The sequence below is a fragment of the Amia ocellicauda genome, chromosome 14 (assembly GCF_036373705.1).
Source record: "Amia ocellicauda isolate fAmiCal2 chromosome 14, fAmiCal2.hap1, whole genome shotgun sequence".
Classification (NCBI taxonomy): Eukaryota; Metazoa; Chordata; class Actinopteri; order Amiiformes; family Amiidae; genus Amia; species Amia ocellicauda.
The window spans coordinates 14515133-14537978 of NC_089863.1; the positions used below are offsets into that span (position 1 = coordinate 14515133).

Genomic DNA, 22846 nt, shown 5'->3' on the forward strand with positions numbered 1-22846 from the left:
TCAAATTGCCCTAATCCTGACTTCAGGGGTTAGAACGATAGGTTGTGAATGCAACCCAGATTATCTGAGAGAGAATACCACCCAGGGGGGGGGGGTTACCCTATACCTAAGCCCTGTGAGGGAGACAAATAGCCCACTGGTAAGGTATCCTGCCATGAAATTGCCATGGAGAACTCTCAACTCAACCATTAATGATAAGATAATAATGATAAAGGGGGACAGGGAACCAACAGGAACACGCACACTAACCATAACAGACCAGGAGAAATGGCCAACAGACCAAACTTTACTGGAATGAAAAACAACACTGAACTGCGGGCACAGGAAACAGCTCCCGGGAAACAACTGACTGGGGTTCAAGGAGTGTTCTTTTTAATAAATGATCATAACTCCGTCAATCTGTATCCACTTTTCATTCAGTTTGTCTTATGAATTGTAGTTAGTACTTGTCAGATCCCTTTTGTTTTTTTTTCCGTTTGAGTGGTTCCACATGCTTGTGACCCTTATAATGGAAGGGCCATACTTTTGCATGCATTTTGTGGTACAAATTGTCTCTGAACTTTTCTGCATAGACTAGGTTCTCTCAAATGCACATTATTGTTTAATTTCTTATGCTATTTTCACACAACTTCTACAAGTTCCAATTTGTGTGGTATTTCAACATAACATTTTCAGCTAAAAAAAACAGACTAATGAAGGAAAAGGGCACAAATTTAAAAATGTCAGAAAACGCATTTTTGTTTTTGTGACAAAACTTGGTAGTACTGTAATCTATATTGTCTAATCATGATGAACTATGCAGAATATTATAGTACAGTTTGTCAGTTTTCATTTGACAGATATCACATACCTGTATTCGATATAAAGTCAAGATTAAGATACTGCGCGTCTAAGAAGTTCAGACCAAGTGAAAATGGGTCTGAGTGTAAAGTGCTAGATGGAACCCAGCTGGCCCTAGTGGATTTATTGTCAGGGCTTGCTTGTTTTTTGCAAGCTGTAAGAAAAACCCTTTTGAGAGAGGGGGTAAAATACAGGAAGCAGACAATATCTATATCTATCTATCTATCTATCTATCTATATATATATATATATATATATATATATACATATGCAGGTATATATGATAATAATAATGACAATAACAAGAAGAATATTTTTAATTAAGAGAAAGCTAAAGTAAAACTGTATTTAGAAATGTATATTATGTCAGGCACCTTATTGATGGAAACAGAAACCAAAATACCAATTGCAGCATGGTTTGATTAAAAATGATTTTTCCTGATCATTCTCATTTCAGGACAGTTAAACGAGTCAAACTTGTCACACTGAAGTGTGTTCTATTAGTGTTTGTTTGTGAAGTCCTATAACTCATGTTTCCACTTTCTGTTTCTCCATAGTACTTCTAATATGGGTTCAGTTTAGTTTATTTTCTGTCATGAATCTCTGAACTAGCTGAAAAAGCAATGCACACACTACTTTCCAAGCAATTACGACGCCGAACAATTATCAGTTTTCCTCCCCAATTCCTTATTTATGCTCTGCCTGCCTCTGTGTTTCCAGTGGCAGTTGCTAATCAACAGGATTGCTCCTGATGAGCAATAGTACTGTACAGCATGGGTCTGTAGCCTTGGTTCTGGAAAGCTACAGCAGGGTTCTCCAGCCTTTGTCCTTGAGAGTTACAACAGGGGTCTCCAGCCATAGCCCTGGTACCAAAAGTTGTACATTTATTTTATCTACAATATTTCCATAAACTCTTCTCAGTAAGATCTTAAATGGCTCTGTGTTCATGTTTCTCTTTCAGATGGCCTACCTGTTTGCAGTGCTGATCATCCTCGGCTCATTTGTGGAGTCCAGCGATGGCAATTGTGAAAGTGAGTGAGAGTCAGACAGACAGACAGACAGACTGATTTGATTGATTGACAGATCAAGGCAGTGATGACATAGGGAGTGTAGTGTAAATTAACACGCACCATACCAGTATTGTATGACAAATTTCACACAAGTGCATTGACTGCATTCAAAACTGCTCGAGAAAAATACAATAATGCCACCTGTGGTAAGTATAGCCATCTTTCTTTCCCATGTTGTTTCTTTTGTCTCTTTCTAAAATGTTAATGTATCCTTGTTTCTCTTAATCCAGGTTTACTGTGCTTTAGCTGCCTAGTGTTGATCTCAAGTATCTGGGTGTTAAAGTTAATGTGCTATATGCTGTCAATCTTTCTCTGGGTGCAGTTTGGGTGTAGGGCCAACCAGGGTTGGGAGGGTTACTTTTAAAAAGTATTGTATTACATAATACTGATTACCTTGTTTTGGTAATAATCTGTAACATAATCAAATACATTAATCCAAGTCAGTAACATAATTAGAATAGTTTTAGATTACTTTCGGAATACTTTTTTTCCCTTTATTAAAAAACAGAAGCAGTTGAGTTCAAGAAGTGAAACAAACCGTACTTCACGTTGTAATATGGATGACTGTTTAAAATTGTTTATTTTTATCCACAGTACAAACAATTAAAATGGTAATTAAGATTTGCATCAGTTTTAATGATTAATAGGATTAATTTCCCTAAATGCCTACTCTGTAAAGAGCACATCATGTCACTGGTTAGGACTAGTTTATTCAGTTTATGTGATTTGTTTTGTTTTAGACTAAACATATTGTAGGTTGTTACTGTGGTATTACATTAAGTATTTCATTGTTAAAGGGATATTTCGGTATTTTGGCATTTTAGCCTGATTTCTTACTCAGAGTCATAAAAATCCATGGAAACCTTTTTAATTCTGTGCATCCAGTTTGAAAGAAATTTGAATTTTTCATTTAGTTAGCGTAGCTCAATTGCTGTAAGTCAATGGTCGCAAAACGTAGACTCTCCAAATCTTGGCCATTTGTCATTATTAGTCTTACAATACTGTAAATAGTAAATTAATAGTTCAATAAATCAGTTAATTTATTGGTAATCGTAAGAAATTAGTTTCCACATATTTCCTTATTGGGACTTCTTTCGGTTCTGCCTGCACGCTCTGTGTTTTCATTCACACACAGCGAGCAAATGCTTGTACCGACCTCATCACAGCTGAGGACATGCGTAGTTCGGCAAGATAGTTCCAACAGATTTTAATCATAATCATCAAATTACTTTTGATTTTGTATAGACTTGTATTGAATTTTTTATATACATAAGAACATAAGAACATGAGAAAGTTTACCAACGAGAGGAGGCCATTCAACCCATCGTGCTAGTTTGGTGTCCATTAATATCTAAGTGATCCAAGGATCCTATCCAATCTATTTTTAAATGTTCCCAAACTTTCAGCTTCATCCACATCGCTGGGTAGTTTATTCCAGATTGTGACGACTCAATCGAAGTGTCTCCTTTTTTCCATTTTGAATGCCTTGATGCCCAATTTCCATTTGTGTCCCCGGGTGCGTGTGTCCCTGCTGATCTGGAAAAGCTCCTCTGGTTTGATGTGGTCGATGCCCTTCATGATTTTGAAGACTTGGATCAAGTCCCCACATAGTCTCCTCTGTTCCAGGGTGAAAAGGTTCAGTTCCTCAGTCTCTCAGTAGGACATTCCCTTCAGACCTGGAATAAGTCAGGTTGCTCTCCTCTGAACTGCCTCTAGAGCAGCGATATCCTTCTTGAAGTGTGGAGCCCAGAACTGTCCACAGTATCCAGATGAGCTCTAACTAGTGCATTGTACAGTCTGAACATCACTGCCCTTGTTCTCAATTCTACACTTTTGCCAATATACCCTAACATCCTGTTTACCTTTTTTATTGCTTCCACACACTGTTTGGATGGAGAAAGTGAGGAGTCCACATAGACACCTAGGTCTTCCTCATGCGTTACTTCATCTAGTTCTATTCCTCCCATAGTGTAATTATAGTGGACATTTTTGTTACCTGCGTATAATACCTTGCACTTGTCCACATTGAATTTCATTTGCCAGGTGTCGGCCCACAACTGAATATTATCTAAGTCCCTCTGAATAGCCTGTGCTGCCAAGATTGTATCTGCTGAGACACCTATTTTAGTATCATCTGCAAATTTGATAAGTTTGCTAACTATCCCAGAGTCCAGATCATTAATATAGATTAGAAAAAGCAAAGGCCCTAGTACTGATCCCTGTGGAACTCCACTAACAACCTCACTCCAGTTAGAAGCAACTCCTCTAATCGACACCCTCTGTTTCCTATACATCAACCTGTTCATAATCCATCTACTTACATTACCCTGAATGCCGACAGCTTCCAATTTGAGGATCAGTCTTTGGTCTGGAACCTTTTCAAAAGCTTTTTGAAAATCTAAGTATATCATATCATGTGCTTTCACATGATCTACAGCTGCAGTTGCATGTTAAAAAAATTCTAATAAATTAGTAAGACATGATCTGCCTCGTCTAAACCCATGTTGACTATCTCCAAGAATATGGTTTTCATTAAGATGCTCCTCTAATTTCTGTCTAATCATTTTTTCCAACATTTTGCAGGTGATACAGGTGAGGCTGATTGGTCTGTAATTTCCTGGCTCAGTTTTGTCCCCTTTCTTGTGGATTGGTATGACATTTGGAATAATTGAGTTAGCGGCCTGTAAATAATTTCCCTCAATACAAATGTGCTATCTACCCAGTTGTTGAGTATATAAATGGTTAATTAGCCGTTTTTTGGGAGTTTGCGTTTTGCGACCATTGACAAAAAATTTAAATTTCTTTAAACTGGATGCACAGAATTCAAAAAGGTTTCCATGGATTCATATGACTCTGGATGAATAAGACATCAGGCCAAAATACCAAAATACTGAAGTATCCCTTTAATATTTATTCAATTTTCTTGCTTTAACAATTGCCTGTACTTCCACGAGTTGCCTGTACTTTGCCTGTACTTTCACTCATTGTGTGCGAGTTAAATCCCTGCTCACACACAATGTTGCCACATGATTGTTCAGCTGTGTGTAGCTGGGATGCTGACTAGCTGACTTGTTGCAGAATGGCACTGAATCCGTAATCAGAATACTCGTATGACAGGAACTGTAACCCAAAGACAATTATCAAAATTCTGTAATCAGACTACTTAATGCTGCTACTTGTATTCAGTTACACCCCAACCCTGGGGCCAGCTACAGTTATCCTTTTCTGTCAATCTGACTTGTTTTTGTTTAATAATAATTTAACTGCTATTAAATATATGTCCCTGCTACCACTCTAATTGGAAACTAAAAATGAGTGTAAATGATAATTAAATAAATGTATGCTGTTAAATCCTTTTGATTTGTATTTGTAATTGTTTGTGATTTATACTGGTATTTTTGACAGTAATCTCCCTCCATAACATGCCAGGTTGTGTAAAATGCATGGCCAAAATCAGTCTGCATTAACCAATCTACTCCTTTAGAGTGTGTCAGTAATATTCACTCGCTCACCCTCTCTGTCAGATGAAACCACATGGATATCCATCCCAAATAGCTCCTGTAACCAGAAAGGCCAGTCTCCCATCAACATCCAGACCCAATCTGTGGTGCTGAACAAAAGTCTTGGCAGCTTCAACTTCACAGGATACAGCAACTGCTCCAAATTCAAGTCCATCGAAAACAATGGACACACAGGTACAGCGAGAGTGAGACCATGGTAACAGGTGGAGAAAAGACAACATAGGGGAAGGTGGGGGGGTGCAACTGCATTTCATTTGGAGGGGGTGGGGGCATACAGTTAGCAAAATTCAGAGGGGAAAGGGAGAGGAAATGTGTGCACGTGTCTCTTAGTCGGGTCCAGCTCTGTCTGAAAGCATTGTAATTATAATTATTTATTTCTTAATAGAAGTGCTTATCCAGAAATACTCACAGATTACACAAGAAACATTTCAAAGCATTTCAAAGTGCAGTTATACAATCGGTACAAAATACAAAAAGCAGACATCCTAGTACAATGACCTAAATCCAAAATCCAGGTTAAGCAGAGGAATGGGTCAACCATTTATTGTACTGTGTGAATTAAGCCGCCCCACCCTATTTCCTCCGTGTAGTTGTCTGTGTTGATACAGTATGTGTGTGTGTGTCTCTTGTTGATGTTGAATAAATGGTCATGTTCTGCATCTCTCTCTCTCTTGCACACAGTGCAGGTGAATCTGATGAACGGGGTGGTGGTGAGCGGGGGGGGTCTGTCCACCACATACAATGCCACCCAGCTCCACTTTCACTGGGGCAACGGCAGCTCTGTCCCCGGGTCTGAGCACACCGTGTATTCAAAGAGATACCCCATGGAGGTGAGATAAATCCCCTCCTGTCTCCCATAGTGTCAGTATGTCAAGTGTGTCAAGTGCGGGATCAATGCTTTTGTGTGTGGGTGCTTTCAATTGAATGTAGTTGGGGGGGGTATAAAGAATTGCAATATAATGTGTAGGTATCTCTGTCCTCACAAGGATACAATTTGACCCAAATCCATTGATCGGATTGATTTGAAAGTGAAAGATGAAGATGTATGTCTGTATCGTAAGTGTGCGTGTGTAAGTCTAACGCCCAGTCCAGGTAGCCAATCGGTGTGTCTTTATTAAGCATCTCTCTACCTCACAGATGCATGTTATCTATCTGAAGAAGATATACAGCACCACAGATCAGGCCCAGAATGACCCCGAGGGGCTGGCTGTCCTGGCGTTCTTCATCGAGGTCAAGTAAACTTTCTTATGTTCTTATGTACACCCCTCCACACACACACACTGCACCCACATGCATAACACAGAACCTGATAACATGGCTGAATATCCTAATCTGAACCACACACTGAATAGTGTTAATACTGATCATGTTTGCTACTGAGGTACATGGATAGACCTCACGTGCATGGAAACAAAATTGTACACAAACAAGGGGCTCTTAACACCTTTTAAATTTGTATGTATTACATTGTTTGTAAATGCAAGCATTATGTAAGAGATGCATGCAAATAGCATAAGATAATCATGTGAAGATATATTTCTGCAACTTAATTTAGGCAAAACCTCTAATCTAAGTACGTCGTGGGATCAGCCTTTTCTAATGATGAATCTTGGGTTGCTAGGCTGGAGATAACACTGCGACACTGGAAGGCTGGAAGAACCTGACCTCATTCCTGAAGAGCGTCAGCAAGAAAGGTGAGGGGGGTGCAGCTTCTGCTTCATAACTGGAAGGTTGTGGGTTCTAATCCTGGGTGGGGCAGTACTGTTGTACCTTTGAGCAAGGTACTTTACTTAGATTGCTCCAGTAAAATACCCAGCTGTATAAATGGGTACAAATGTAAGTCACCCTGGATAAGAGTGTCTGCTAAATGACAAATAATGTAATGCACCTCCTTTACTACATCTGTGTATTACAGTGGTTATTGCTAATTACTGTATTTTCTATTTGTTTTTAAGGAGGATTCTCTTATATTTTATGTTTTTCCTCTCTTTTTCCTGTTCTGTATTAATGATGGGTTTGGTTGTTATGCACATCTCTCACCTATTGTTTATTATAAATGTTGTTCCAATCAAGCTCTCAATGATTGAATTGATCGAATATGCCTAAATAGAGTTCGTCAATAGTTTTAAATGGGTGGCAATTACAAGTTAAATGTAAAATGATGTAATGCATCTGGATCCTCCAACGGTTTGTAGTTAAACAACGGTAATAACCATTTAGCTAATAATTTAAGTAATTGAAAGCTCAACTGGAACAAAAATCAGCAGAACAGTGGTTCCCCAGGAACAGAGTTGGGAACCACAAATGTAGTCTGTGTATTTATTACAAAATAATTGTCTGTATCTATCTTTGCTGTTAATGAGAGAGTATTCTGTTACTAGGGGTGTGTCTCTGTCTCTGTTATTGAGGGATTCTCTGTTCCCTCCTGTCTCAGGTACAAATATGAGCTGATCAGTCTCTCCCTCTATGGACAATCTTCTGGCTGGAGTGAACCGGGGCAAGTACTTCCGTTACAAGGGGTCCCTGACCACTCCTTGCTGTAACGAGACAGTAGTATGGACCGTGTTTACAGAGCCTGTGAAGGTCAGCAGAGATCTGGTGAGTCTCTTCAATTTTCCCCCACGTTTTCTCGGTTTAGTGTTAATGTGCTGAACAGTGTGTTGACGGTTATGGTTTAACTCAATCCATGTTGAGTAGAAAGACGGGTGGAAAGTTTCATATTATAATCCACACTGGGAAGAGAGCGAGCATGTGTTGTACTGTGTGTTCAGTGCAGATTTACTGGAGAGTCCAATTGCAGCCTCATCCTCTATTATTATTATTATTATTATTATTATTTCTTGGCAGACGCCCTTATCCAGGGCGACTTACAACATAAGTGCTAAGAAAGCGCAAAAATACAGAGAAGTACAAGCTAAAACAGCAATTCAAAATAATACATTTTACAAATTCCAATTTACAATTTACACAGGCAAGTACAGTAAGTGACTTCCTACATCCTGGACGGTGAAAGCTAAGTGCTGTCAAGATGTAGGGTCACAGACAAGGGCTACGGGAAAGGGAGCAAAGGAAAACAATCAAGAACGCGAGAAGCATAATAAAACTGTGAAGTGCTATCTAGCAGGGATAGAGGACTAATATTACAAGTACTGTAATATTACTATTAGGATCCACCTTGAGTAGAGTGATAGTAGATAGTAGAGTGAATGTTAAGAAGCATCATTGGTAATTACTGTTAGATCTAGATAAAAGCTTTCAGACCTTCACTGGAGGACACACCTGAAACAAACAAATGAAAAGTAATGACTTCAGTGCTGTTAGTGATATACAGACGGGTCACAAATTTAAGGAAAAAACAACATAAAGTGTCTCAGTAAGGTGTTGGGGCAGCATGAGCCGCCAGAACAGCTTCAATGCTCTTGGCACAGATTCTATGAGTCTCTGGACTCTACTGGAGGGATGAACACCATTCTTCCAAAAGATATTTCATCATTTGGTATTTTGATGATGGTGGTGGAGAGCGCTGTCTAACACGTTGGTCGAAAATCTCCCATAGGTGTTCAATTGGGTTGAGATCTGGTGACTGCGAAGGCCACAGCATATGATTCACATCATTTTCATACTCATCAAACCATTCAGTGACCCTCGTGCCCTGTGGATGGGGCATTGTCATCCTGGAAGAGACCACTCCCATCAGGATACAAATGTTTCACCACACGATAAAGGTGATTACTCAGAATAACTTTGTAATGATTTGCAGTGACCCTTCCCTCTAAGGGGACAAGTCGACCCAAACCATGCCAGGAAAATGCCCCCCACAGCATAACAGAGCCCCCGGACCCCCTCACTGTAGGGGTCAAGCAGTCAGGCCTGTACCGTTCTCTTGGTGTCACCACACATGCACTCGCCCACTTGTCGAGAACACTGGCCAGTTGAGCATCTGTGTGACTTAAGCTCCTGCCATTCGTGCCCCAACAATGACCAAACTTTCAAAGTCACTTAGATCCTTTCCTTAAGTATTAAATTACGTGTTTCAGTCCTCTGACTTAGGGCACGGCACTGTTATTATTTTATTAGACTTAAATGTGGCTTTTGACACAATTGACCACCAAATCTTGATACAGCGCTTAGAAAACCGTATTGGCCTGTCTCACAATGTGCTGTCATGGTTTAAATCATATCTGTCAAACAGACTCCAATATGTACAGATTAATGGGAAATGTAACCGAGGTTAAGTACGGAGTCCCACAGGACTCAGTCCTCGGACCTATACTTTTTAAATTGTACATGCTCCCTTAAGGTGATATCATTTGACAACATAGCATTAACTTTCAGAGTTACGCAGACGACACACAATTATATTTGTCAGTAAATCCTAACAATACCATAGACATAGAAACACTGATCTGCTGTCTGTCCGAGATTAAAACTTGGATGACAAGTCCTAAAAATCGAACTGTTCATCATGCACTGACACAACTGAGTAATGATAACTTTAATTTCTCCCCTAAGGAGATGGCACGAAACCTGGGTGTCATCTGTGATCATAATCTATCCTTTGAATCACACATTCAGAATGTGTTGAGATCTTCTTTCCTCCAGCTTAGAAACATTGCTAGACTAAGACAATTCCTCTCATTACAGGACACTGAGAAACTGATAGACGCATTTGTTACATCTAGATTGGATTACTGCAATGCCATTATGTCAGGCAGCACAAACAGAGCTATTTCTGCACTTCAGTTCGTCCAAAATGCTGCTGCAAGAATCCTAACAAAAACAAAAAAACATGAACACATCACTCCAGTATTGGCTTCTCTTCACTGGCTGCCTGTGCACTACAGGATAGACTTTAAAGTTCTCTTAATTACATTTAAATCACTTAAGGGACTGGCACCTCCCTACTTAAAAGATCTCCTTACACTCCAGATCGGCCATTGAGATCCCAGGAAGCCAGTTACTTAGTGGTTCCTACGCTACACAAGAAACTGTGGAACGAACTTCCAGCCAATGTTAAAGCTCTGTCTTAGCCTTTAAATCATGGCTGAAGACTCATCTGCTTAGTCTCTGTTTTTCGAGCCCATAATGCCGCCTGTGTGCCATGGACATGCGATGCACAACTGTCTTTGGATCTTCCAGCAACAGCCCCCTCTGAGTGTCCGGCAAGGCACCCTGTCCCCCACCATGGAAGCCTGATGTGGCACAACCCTCCTCCGGGGCACCTCACCACGGAGGGCCAACGGGGCATCCACACCCATGGTCTGACGAGCCATTGCCACCCAAAGGCTGTTGATGATATTTTCTTATATACACATACATACACCGATCAGTCATAACATTATGAGCACCTGCCTAATATTGTGTAGGTCCCCCTTTTGTCGCCAAAACAGCCCTGACCCGGTCGTCTAGCCATCACAATTTGGCCCTTGTCAAAGTCGCTCAAATTCTTGCGCTTGCCCATTTTTCCTGCTTCTAACACATCAACTTTGAGGACAAAATGTTCACTTGCTGCCTAATATATCCCATCCACTGACAGGTGCCATGATAACGATATTATTATGACCACTGACAGGTGAAGTGAATGTTATGGCTGATCGGTGTACATGTCTGCTTACTAATTTTCAACACACACAGACAGACAGACTCTGCCACTGTTAATGTGCGACTACTTGTTTTTATTAGACTATATGTGGCAAACAGACACAGATAGAGGGGAGACCGCCTTGGAAAAGTTCATAACGTCTCACTATTGCAATATATCACTGTCATTGTCACACTTTCACGCCTTTGCTCCTCCATCTCTCCTTCACTCCTTTTCCGTGGTCACACTCCTCCTCTCTCTCTCGCCTCCTCTCTGCTCTAATCCGCGCCCCTTCCTCCGGCTGGCTCCTCCGCCTCTGCGCTGATTGTTCCAGCCCCCACTGCCTAACTGCCCCAGGGTCCGCCCTCCGCCACTCTCCCATTGGTGGAAACTCCTTCTCTGCTGTGCCTCCGATTGGTCTGTCCCCCGGTAGTGCTGAGCCTGTGATTGGGGGAACTCTCGTCTCCTGCCCCACCGCCTCTCGCAATCCCACTGAACCTGAGGAGGGCGTCTCCCTCGTTGCCTTTGGCTAGAATGACCATCTGTCAGCCGCGGTCCCTGCTCCATTTCCATCCTGGCTTCTGATTGGGAGTTTAGAGTCCCAGTGTGCACTCCTGATTGGTCCCTCAGTCCCTCTCTGTTAACAGGTTGCTCTGATTGACTCAGCATCTCCTTTGTCTCAGTCTCTGTGTCTGTCTCAGACTGGCTAAGGCTGTCCATTGTGCCTGCACTACCGTCTGATTGGGTGATGCTATCCCTAGCCACTGTAGTGTTCTCCAATAGGCTACAAGCTTCCTGTGGGTTAGTTTCCAACTGGCCATTTCCCACAATGACCTCCGACTCACCTTGCATTTCAACAGAGAGTTTAACAAACCTCTGCTCCAAATGTCCAACCATTTGGGTTCTCGTTTCTGATTGGCTGCCCTGGTTTGCATCTCCACTCTCCCATTGGCTGCCGGAGTTGTCCTTCTCTTTCCTGCTTTCTGACTGGTGCGTGCGCCTGAGCCCCCTGCCCTGTGAGTGGCTGCTCCTTTCCATTGTGGGCTTATCCCTAGTTCTGGGCCTGTTCTGGGGTTTGTGTGACATCCTCCCACCCCTGTGCTGAGACTGGTGGGGCGGCGGGGCCCCATGCTGTGATTGGACGTGCAGCAGAGGAGCTGAGGGGGTAAGAGAGGAGGGAGGTGATTCACTGGAAGGATCGTGGGCGGGACTGCCATCTGCAGGAGCCTGAACAGGAGAGAGGAGTTACACGATTCTCATCAGAGGTAATTAATTTAGCAGAGATTTATCCAAGCCAATGTACAAGGTGTACAAGAATCATCATACAAATAATTCACAACACTACACAAGCGCTGCGGCACAAAGACAAGGAGGACAAACACCATATTATAATAAATAAAGAACAATAGCAATCACAAGAAGGACAGGTTAAACACAGTCAAGAGGAGGATCAGGTCAATAAATTATACAGCGATACATAAGAAATGTCAATTACATATCTTTTTATAAACCAGTTTAACGGCTAATTGTGAGACACAAAGAGACGCACAGAGTGATGTCATCCCCTCACCTCATGAATATGAATGAGGAACTTGTTTCTCTCCGCCTCCGGGTCGATGACCCCACCCCTCTGCCGCTGCCGCTCCAGAACCTTGCGCAGGTCCACCCACTGCTTCTGAAACTCCACCCCCGGGGAGAAGCACTCCTAAGGCAACCAGGAGGGTTATGACATCATAACAGCATTACAGAGATGGGGAGAAGGACAGGTAAGAGGCAGAGACCGACAATTTTCTTACCGAGGGGAAGTGAGGAGCTGGTGAGGTCTGCAACACTTCCAGGTCATAGGCCAAAGGCTCCCGACACACTGGACACACCACTGTCAACTCCTGAGATAAGAAAGAGAGAGAGAAATGGGAAGAGATCGTATACATAAATATTATCATTATTTATTCAAATGTAATTTATGATGCAATTTTTCGTGTCACTAATTCATAATAATCACTATAATGTAATTCTATAAGGATTCCTATTTGAACTGTCCTGCCCCTCTCGGACCTCAGCGAGCTTGGTGTTCAGCGTCTTGTCCTCCTTCCTCTCCTGCAGCCTGTGCCTCAGCTCACTCTCCGAGTGAGTGGCATAGCGGCCCAGACAGTGTGAATGAAAATAGTGATAGCACTGCGTCTTTGTAAACACTTCGCCCTCCTAAGAGAGAGAGGGAGGGAGGGAGAGCAGAGGATTAATACTGATTCTCAGCCCGGCGGAGATACAGACGGAAAGAGAAACCAGAAGAGACAGGGAGAGAAAGATAGACACTGCGACAGAGAGAGAGAGTGTGGGGCGGATAGGGAGATGGACAGTGGGACAGAGAGAGTGTGGGGCGGATAGGGAGACGGACAGTGGGACAGAGAGAGCTGTACCTTGAAGTCGTACAGACAGATGACACAGTGGCCATGCGGGATGTTGCTGTCTGTCAGGATCTCCTTGGCTTTCTGTAATAACAACCACCATCACTGTACTCAACCTATACACTGTAAACACACTGTACAGACGCACACTGTCCACACAGACCGCTGCTCAACACACTGAACACTAAACAACATGACCACTACTACTATACTAATACTACTCACCTCTATCAATTCATACAGCACTGGAGCTCCCACCGATGACCAAGCCACTGACTGTAAACACTGCTGAACACTGAGAGAGAGGGAGGTTAATAATGGCACGTTGACTGGCTTGTTGGCCGCAAACTACAGTACATTACCACTTGACTGCACTGACCGACTGATTGGCCGGATGTTACAACATATTTAAGCATGAAACACACAGCCAGAGAGACATACAGTGCCAAGTTAATTACAGCACGGGCTTAACAAGGTTGTTGTCATTACCTTTGCAGTTTGTCATCAGACAGACCTCTGGGGTTGTGAATAGAAATCCTGGGGGGACAGACTGGGTACTGTGAAAGAGAGAGAGTGACCGAGGGAGAAGGAAAGAGCGGTTAATACAAACATGGTAACTGACTGACACTGTGCAATTGGCTTGAAAGAGTGAGAGGCGTATGTCAAAATGTCCACAGGCTAGTACAGAACCTAATATAGACCAAATAATCACAGATAACACACAGGAATACAGAACCTGATATAGACCCCAGAGAGACCTACCAGAGGGCAATACAGAGCCTAATACAGGCCGTGGAGGCACCCCAAACACATTGAGAAATTAAGAAATACCCTAGAAGCACCAACCAGAGAGAAGCATAAACCAGAGAAATTAGTACAGACCCAAACTCAGACCCTGGAGTCACATCTAACACAGATAAATATAGACCCTAATACAGATCCTAGCACATTACCTCACACATATGGCCCCTGGAAGCACACCTTTGTGTGAGCTATGCACAGGTCATTGTACAGGTGTACATATTTGTTCAGATTGTTATTGTTACAGAAATTCTAGTTGCATTCCTCAAGATAAGACTCATGAGTCAGTCACATGGTAAGAGACAGAAGGGGTATGTGTGTATTTCTTGTTCCATTGTCCTGTTCTTGAACACTGGACTTGTCCCTCAATGCTTTGGTCAAACTGATGCCAATTAATCATGCCAATAAAGCTTTCTTGAATATGAATTTGAGAGATGGAGAGAGGCGCTCTCCCCCTCTTCAATGTCTTTAATCTTTACTGGCATAACCAATTGACACGGAATAGATGGAGAGAGGAGCATGTTGGAGTCGAACTGACAGACAGGCAAACAGATAAAGAGATGTAGAGATAAACAGACAAAGAGAGACACACAGAGAGATTAGGAGTGGTGACTCGGGGCTGTAGAGTGTGCTTTCCCAGCACATGACTCTGACCAGTTCTGATGGTTTCCACTGAAGTGTGACAACAAGAACAGCACAGAGAGCGAGATAGAGCCAGGAAGACCGAGAGAAAAGCAGTCAGGAGTGTAGAGTGAGCAAGACAGATGACCAGTTTACAGATGTGTGACGTGAGTGAGTGAGAGAGGAGAGGTGTGGTGCCCTACAGGAATGTGTCAGCTGAGCAGGTCAGAAGATGATCTCATATGATCTGCGCTGACTTTATGTCACCAAAAATGGAGGTTAGCATGAGGAACCGATGCACACAGTTTAATGCACTCCAAACTGACTGATACAGTCGGTAAAGGGACTCGCCAAAGCATTAGGGAGCAATGTGTGCATTACTAAGGTGAGCTGAAGACCATTCCCTTTTAAATCACAGCACTTGAGTACCAAATCCAATTGCTGTTATATCCGGTTTGGGTCCATGCAGTTTGCAGTATGCAGACTGAATTTCTAACTCTGCATTTAAGAAACGTAACCTCATTAATTCAATGCATTTATGATCCCATTTAGCACAAATTGTTCTAAAAACCTCTCTATCATGCAAAATTAGGTATAACTTTTGTTTATTGTGCTCCTGCTTTTAAATAATCAATATTAGTAATTGTTTTCAGCTTTAGGACAGATTTCATACTGTTCACCAGCAAATAAACTTTAGTTTATTCATTTAGACATTTTAGTTTGTTGGATGTCCAGATGTTGGATTTGTCTGCAGTGATAACACATTTACCTGATGTTTTTTTTAAAATACAGCTTGTAAATAAAAAACAAGACTGTAGCACAGCATTCTTTTGAGCAAAGGGTGAAAATTAATAATAATGAGGGCTGCCTACTTTCAACTTATTTCTGCTGTCACCCCGTCTTAAAAGCTTACATTAGTATAGTATTATATATTATATAGTATTATAAGTGCAAAAATACAGTGCAGTTTAAGGCATACAACATTACAAATTCCAATTTATTACATTATAATCACAGCACTCGAGCACAAGACTGAATTCCACTCGCAGTGATATTCGGTTTCGGTCCATGCATTATGCCGATCGCATTTCTAAGTCCCAAGCATGCCAATGAGGTAACCGTCTGACACTGAACTATCTTTGACAAATCACATCACTGGACTTGGCCTCAGGTTTGCTTTATTGGAGCTGCAGTAAAGAGCAGAGAGGCAGAGACGATATAATCTGGACCTGCTATGTCTCTCTCCATAATACAGACATGGAAGAAATTTGGGGGTTATGTAACAGAGATAGAGAAAAAGAGGGACAAAGGGAAAGCAGAGAGCAACTGCATTGCCCATTACTAGTATAACTATGAAAGGTTTGGCGTTGCAGTTCTGGTCATATAGTTATCCATCATTGAAAGCTACAATTGTTCAGCAATTGACATTATTGCTTTGGCAAACACGAAGGCCACCAATGCCAATAAAGCAGTTTCAATAGGAGGGATAGAGAGGGAGATGGGGGGAGTGTGCAGGGGGAAGCAGGGGTATATGGGACGAGGAAGGAAAAGAGAGGGGTATAGAGAGAGAGGGGGGAAATAAGGGGTGCAGGATGAGGGAGTGTTGAAATGAGAGGAGAGATCAGCAGGCCCTGATAAGACTGCAACAGAATCACTCACTGGAACAACACTAACATCCAGAATAAGAGCAAGATAAGATGAGGGCAGAGAGAAATGGCATGACAGAAGAGGAAAGAAAGAGAGTGAGAGAAGATTCCTGTTGCTCTTGTTTGTTTACTGCCAGATTCAGGGTAGGTTAGTCAGAGAGAGAGAGAGAGAGAGAGAGAGAAAGAGACAAAGAGGCGTCAGACTGGGAGCAGGGAGATGAGAGATGCACAGGCAAAGGGACAGTGCGAGGGTCAGAGAGAGAGAGAGAGAGAGAGAGAGAGAGAGAGAGAGAGATGGAGAGAAGGAAAGCTGCACAGTCAGACCCATTCACACTGAAATGCCAGCAAAATTCAGGCAATGTTTGCCTGCTTTTTTTCTGTTGCTCCCAATCAGGGAACACTCGCCAAATGCGGGTAGATTTAGCCAGTGGCAGGGAAATAAGTCAATTTTACCAGCCACTTGGCAGGTAGCCAAATACGAGTATTTGTCTGTATATTTCAAAATACGAATTAATTTGTTGACGTTGTAGTGTTGGTATGTTAGTTGATTTGGCAAACTGCAATATCATGGTTTTGTTTTTTTTTTTATATATGGCATCTAGACAGTCTTTGGTCCAGGAGGACAGATCTCATGGAGAGCAATGAAGCAGAAGTAAGGTGGTTAAGGATGTGGAAAAATAATGACTTTTAATTACTTTTCATACTCATAATTACTGACTTATTAATTACCTGGATCAAAGTGTTTCAGAATTATAATATGACAGAAAAGGAAAGAGTAGCAACAAACACATGAATACACACACAGCCAGCTATTGCTATTTATTCTGTATTCGCTGTAACAAATGCACAGTTCGGTTTCCGAACGCAGAGCGGCAGTCTGAGTGTGGTTTGGACAGGAAAAGTCAAACGTTTAATCAAGTAGATTGTATCAATTAGTAAGCTAGATAGGTCTTATACATTTTGTAATGATAATGTCGGGACAATAATACAAGAGTCTGACACGAGATGCGTGAGAGTTGACAGGTCTGCTGTTATTATGCCATTTCCATGCGGCTTCTAATGTATTTTTACATAGATATTTATTTAAGAAAGTTGTTGTGTTAGATAAGTATTCATCAATTACAACATACATTTATGGGGAAACGATTTGCGATAGAGACATGTATGTTTTGCGGCATGAAGAGAAGCGTGCGGTTTGTTCACATCGCATCTTTGCTGGCGGGCATGGTACTAAGCAATGGAAAGGACGTCACTCTCTGTCATCATTCCTAGAGATTATATATTTTTTTACCCTGCCACAGATTGTGACTCTATGAATATCTAGCCAATCCAATGAGACCCAGAGAAGGGAGTAGCACTGAAGAGGAAGAAGAGTATGAAAAGCAATAATGTGTCACCATACACTCACCTAAAGGATTATTAGGAACACCTGTTCAATTTCTCATTAATGCAATTATCTAACCAACCAATCACATGGCAGTTGCTTCAATGCATTTAGGGGTGTGGTCCTGGTCAAGACAATCTCCTGAACTCCAAACTGAATGTCTGAATGGGAAAGAAAGGTGATTTAAGCAATTTTGAGCGTGGCATGGTTGTTGGTGCCAGACGGGCCGGTCTGAGTATTTCACAATCTGCTCAGTTACTGGGATTTTCACGCACAACCATTTCTAGGGTTTACAAAGAATGGTGTGAAAAGGGAAAAACATCCAGTATGCGGCAGTCCTGTGGGCCAAAATGCCTTGTTGATGCTAGAGGTCAGAGGAGAATGGGCCGACTGATTCAAGCTGATAGAAGAGCAACTTTGACTGAAATAACCACTCGTGCAGCAAAGCATTTGTGAAGCCACAACACGTACAACTTTGAGGTGGATGGGCTACAACAACAGAAGACCCCACCGGGTACCACTCATCTCCATTACAAATAGGAAAAAGAGGCTACAATTTGCACAAGCTCACTAAAATTGGACAGTTGAAGACTGGAAAAATGTTGCCTGGTCTGATGAGTCTCGATTTCTGTTGAGACATTCAGATGGTAGAGTCAGAATTTGGCGTAAACAGAATGAGAACATGGATCCATCATGCCTTGTTACCACTGTGCAGGCTGGTGGTGGTGGTGTAATGGTGTGGGGGATGTTTTCTTGGCACACTTTAGGCCCCTTAGTGCCAATTGGGCATCGTTTAAATGCCACGGCCTACCTGAGCATTGTTTCTGACCATGTCCATCCCTTTATGACCACCATGTACCCATCCTCTGATGGCTACTTCCAGCAGGATAATGCACCATGTCACAAAGGTCGAATCATTTCAAATTGGTTTCTTGAACATGACAATGAGTTCACTGTACTAAACTGGCCCCCACAGTCACCAGATCTCAACCCAATAGAGCATCTTTGGGATGTGGTGGAACGGGAGCTTCGTGCCCTGGATGTGCATCCCACAAATCTCCATCAACTGCAAGATGCTATCCTATCAATATGGGCCAACATTTCTAAAGAATGCTTTCAGCACCTTGTTGAATCAATGCCACGTAGAATGAAGGCAGTTCTGAAGGCGAAAGGGGGTCAAACAGTATTAGTATGGTGTTCCTAATAATCCTTTAGGTGAGTGTATAACACCCATGCTCATGTGTTAGATTAGTGTGTTTATACAGACCCCATTAGCTGCCATGTTATTGCATATGTGATTGATTGATTTGAAAAAGATGCTCCCACATACTGTCTCTACTAGCAAGTGTTAAAATTCAATAGAATGTAGTGTTTTGATCAAAGACCTTATGACACTTGCAAGTAGAAACTGTGGGAGCATGTTTTTTCTATTCAGATTCTTTACCCCCATACACACCTGTCTAGTCTATACAGGTGTGGGGTTAGCTTTTGTTATAGTGATTGATTAATTACCTGAATAAATGCCACGTTTTAACATGTTCACCACACATTTACACACCCTCATGCATTTTTAGTGATGTTTGCCTTTGGCTGGTAAAAATACCAAGTGGCTGGTAAGTTTTTTCCTTCTACCAGACACAGTGGCTAGTGGCCAAAAACATTAATTGTATCCCCTGATCACAATTCACACTGGCTTTGAAAGCCGGCAAATTGCAGGATTAACCTTTCACACATAAAATTGAGACTGCTGACATTAGCGCTGTAGCCATGGGAATGAGACGCAAGAAGCATGTGGGTCCGGGAGAGGAGACACGGGACGGTACTCTGGAGCCGTTTGTAAAAGTTCAATTTTTGCCAGTTTCCTTCCAGTGTGTTTACTGGTTCGGTTCGGACTCACTACCAAGAACAAACAATCAGGAGGGAAAAGCAAACAATATGTCAATCTAGGTGTGTATTCACACTATGACCAGTTCACCAGTTTTTGCGGTGTGGTCACTGGACCCAGTGGTCACAGATCATGTGAACCAGTGAACCCAGTTTGAGACTCTCGGTTCGTGGTTGCGTAACGAGAGGCATTGTGTGGGTCTTGACATATACTGCAGTAAAGATCAATCTAACTAAAATAAATGAGAAAAAAAGCATGACATTAAATTGTATGTATATCTATATCAAAAGAATGGGTGTGCAGATCTGGGATTGACTGATTGCTCAAAACAACCTATTTTATTTTTCATTTTTTAAAGTTTGACATTACTGCTTTAAAATCAAATTAAGTCGAGACAAACTACCGTTAGTGTCACTATAATGTAGTCTAACACGTTTGCCTGTATAGAGATTATATTTTGCATGATTTATTGGTGTATAACTTGTGACGTGTGTGACAATAGTTAGCATTACATACGTCATCAACAACACAGAATTGCTGCAATTACATTAAGATTACATTATTTTCAACCTCTCATTGGTTATGTCAGTTAGATGACGCACTGCGTTGACAACGCAAAGGACGTGACGAGTCATTTGCCGGCCACCAAAAAGCCAGCAATTGTTTCAGTGTGAATGGGGTTTATGTGAGGACTAGTCAAAGAAGGGGGGTGTTTTGGTAAAGGGGTACCTGTGGAGACAGGGCCAGGCTGAGAGTCAGTCGGACGTACTGGCTGTCACAGTCCTGCGCTGTGGAAGGGTACAGCGTGATACTGACCAACCAGGGACACTCACTGAGAGAGAGAGAGAGAGAGAGAGAGAGATTACACAATGTTCTCTATTAGTACTGGACCCTGGACTTCTTGTGCTATTAATGGCAATTACACTCAGTACTTAATTCACAGCAGAGTACAAGGACAAGGACAGTTACAATACACAAGAGTGAATATTACCATCAACCACAGAGATCAGTCTCTGGCGCTCCAGGGCACAATGATTAGTTGAGAAACAGAGAAAGTGGAAGGATGCCCCCTGCTGGAACACTGAGACATTTTCCACAGACTGATGGGAAAACTTGAACCCCCCAAGCAGAAAGAAACTACTCCCCCGCAGCACATCTGCACTCATCCCTCCTACCACCCACCAAGCCCATGCAGACATATTACCCTATCTAGTTCCAGCTGTTCATTAGGGCTGCCCTCAGGCCTACTGAGAAGATATATCAGTATTTCATAAATCATCATTACAACTCCAGAATGCCAACTGACAAGTCAATACCCTCAACATTTTCATGCTGGTAATTTGCTCATACTTAGGTTTCCATAAATACTACTGCATTGACCATTAAAGCCTCCCTGTATCTGGAGAAAAATATGAATGTGCAGGCCTACATTAAATGTGAAAGTGTTGCTTAATTGATATTGCGGCTTAATTAACAAGCAAGGGAACTGACAAATACAGTAATCAAATTAAAAACACAAAACAAATCATTAAAAACAAATCTAAATCTAGAATAATTTCTAATTAGCCTTTCATTAATGGCTCATTTGCAAGCTGTAACAGTTTTTAAAGTGGTCGTTTAATGGGTCTTAATAAGACTATGCTAGTTCTTCCACTGCCTGCTAATGAAATACAAATACATAATCAGTTGCTCACAATACCATTCGCAGAAGGACACATTGGAGGGGCCGTCGTTAATTAATTAGGGTGATACATCAATCAAGGCAAGATCAATTGCAGCTATGAACATGGGGATGACTGCAAAAGAGCCATTCGGATGAAAAAGTAAGTCGAAAAGTGGAGACACCTAAACAGACATGGATCCGCTGTAGTGTGTGAGTTTTTTAGAGTGATGCCATTACCTTAGCACAATTGTGTGTATATAGAAGATTGTGTGGTTTTGTAAATGGCCTGAGCTGCCGACAGACAGTTTTGGGTGTCACTGACCTGTCTTGCTGATGGGTCACTGTCAGCTCATCCAGATAAATGGACTGGAGAACCTCGATCTCTGAGTCCACACTGAGAGAGAGAGAGAGAGAGAGAGAGAGAGAGAGAGAGAGAGAGAGAGAGAGAGAGAGAGAGAGAGAGAGAGAGAGAGAGAGAGAGAGAGAGAGAGAGAGAGAGAGAGAGAGAGAGAGAGAGAGAGAGAGAGAGAGAGAGAGAGAGAGAGAGAGAGAGAGAGAGAGAGAGAGAGAGAGAGAACACAATAGCCTAACTGGACACTGCTGTCATCTAAGAAAAAGACACATGGTTAACAGCCAGACTGGACACTCTATTACTACTATAATAATCATAAATCCACAATAAAACTAAGTAAAATAATGTCTTAGTCAATCCATAGAAAACTGACAGTAAACTACACGAATAGTACTAGCCTATACAGTAAAACCTTTATTTATTTTTGGAGAACTGTGTTAATTCACATAGAAAAACGTACAACTACTACTACTACTACTACTACTACCAACAACAACAACAACAACGTTAATTTTTCTATGCCATGTAATGTCTGTGTCAGGACTGAATGGATATGTTAGAGATAAGTGTCTGTATTGTTTAATACAACGCAGACACGGGACTCTCTCATCTGCCAGGCAAAGGCCCAAGTAGGGTGTCTGGTATTTTTTCAGAGTCTGTGTGCGTCTCTTTCTCCGTAATAATCTGCGAAAAATGACAACTCACCAGCTCTCCGCCGCCATCTTTCCCCGTCGCTGGGGGGCCGCTTTCCGGGTGACACCAAATGCCCCCAGACAGTGCTGTGGACAAAGCGCTCCGGCTGAGCGCAAGCGGCCCGTCGCGCCCGTTCCGGGGGAAATCATATTCGTGTATGTGATTGGGTTTTTGTTTTTATTCAAAATATTATCTATAATAATAATAATAATAATAATAATAATAATAATAATAATAATAATAATAATAATAATAATAATAATAATGTCGTATTTAATATAATGACCGTTAAAACAGTATTAGTGGTAGAGTATCTCCGTCCCGTGGCGAGATGCTGACAGGACAGTCTGTTTGCCGAGAGGATTGCTGGGAACACAGATATAT

The 22846-nt window shown here is 41.9% G+C and overlaps 2 protein-coding genes across 2 annotated transcripts; one reads left to right on the forward strand and one right to left on the reverse strand.

The window, feature by feature from the left end:
• Positions 1-913: 913 nt before the first annotated feature.
• On the forward strand, positions 914-8083 carry LOC136767298 (carbonic anhydrase 4-like). The gene is made up of 8 exons (XM_066721072.1): positions 914-925; positions 1802-1871; positions 4494-4502; positions 5435-5605; positions 6113-6261; positions 6569-6661; positions 7053-7125; positions 7887-8083. The coding sequence occupies exons 1-8, from the start codon at positions 914-916 to the stop codon at positions 8081-8083; spliced, it is 774 nt and encodes a 257-aa protein (XP_066577169.1).
• A 3002-nt stretch (positions 8084-11085) lies between these two features.
• rnf25 (ring finger protein 25) lies at positions 11086-22597 on the reverse strand. Its single transcript, XM_066723160.1, has 10 exons — positions 22475-22597; positions 21740-21811; positions 20484-20586; positions 13907-13974; positions 13643-13712; positions 13430-13501; positions 13068-13214; positions 12809-12898; positions 12583-12717; positions 11086-12239 (listed from the first exon to the last, which is right to left on the reverse strand). Exons 1-10 carry the CDS (start codon positions 22489-22491, stop codon positions 11238-11240), a joined length of 1776 nt encoding a protein of 591 aa, XP_066579257.1. The 5' UTR covers positions 22492-22597; the 3' UTR covers positions 11086-11237.
• Positions 22598-22846: the final 249 nt, after the last annotated feature.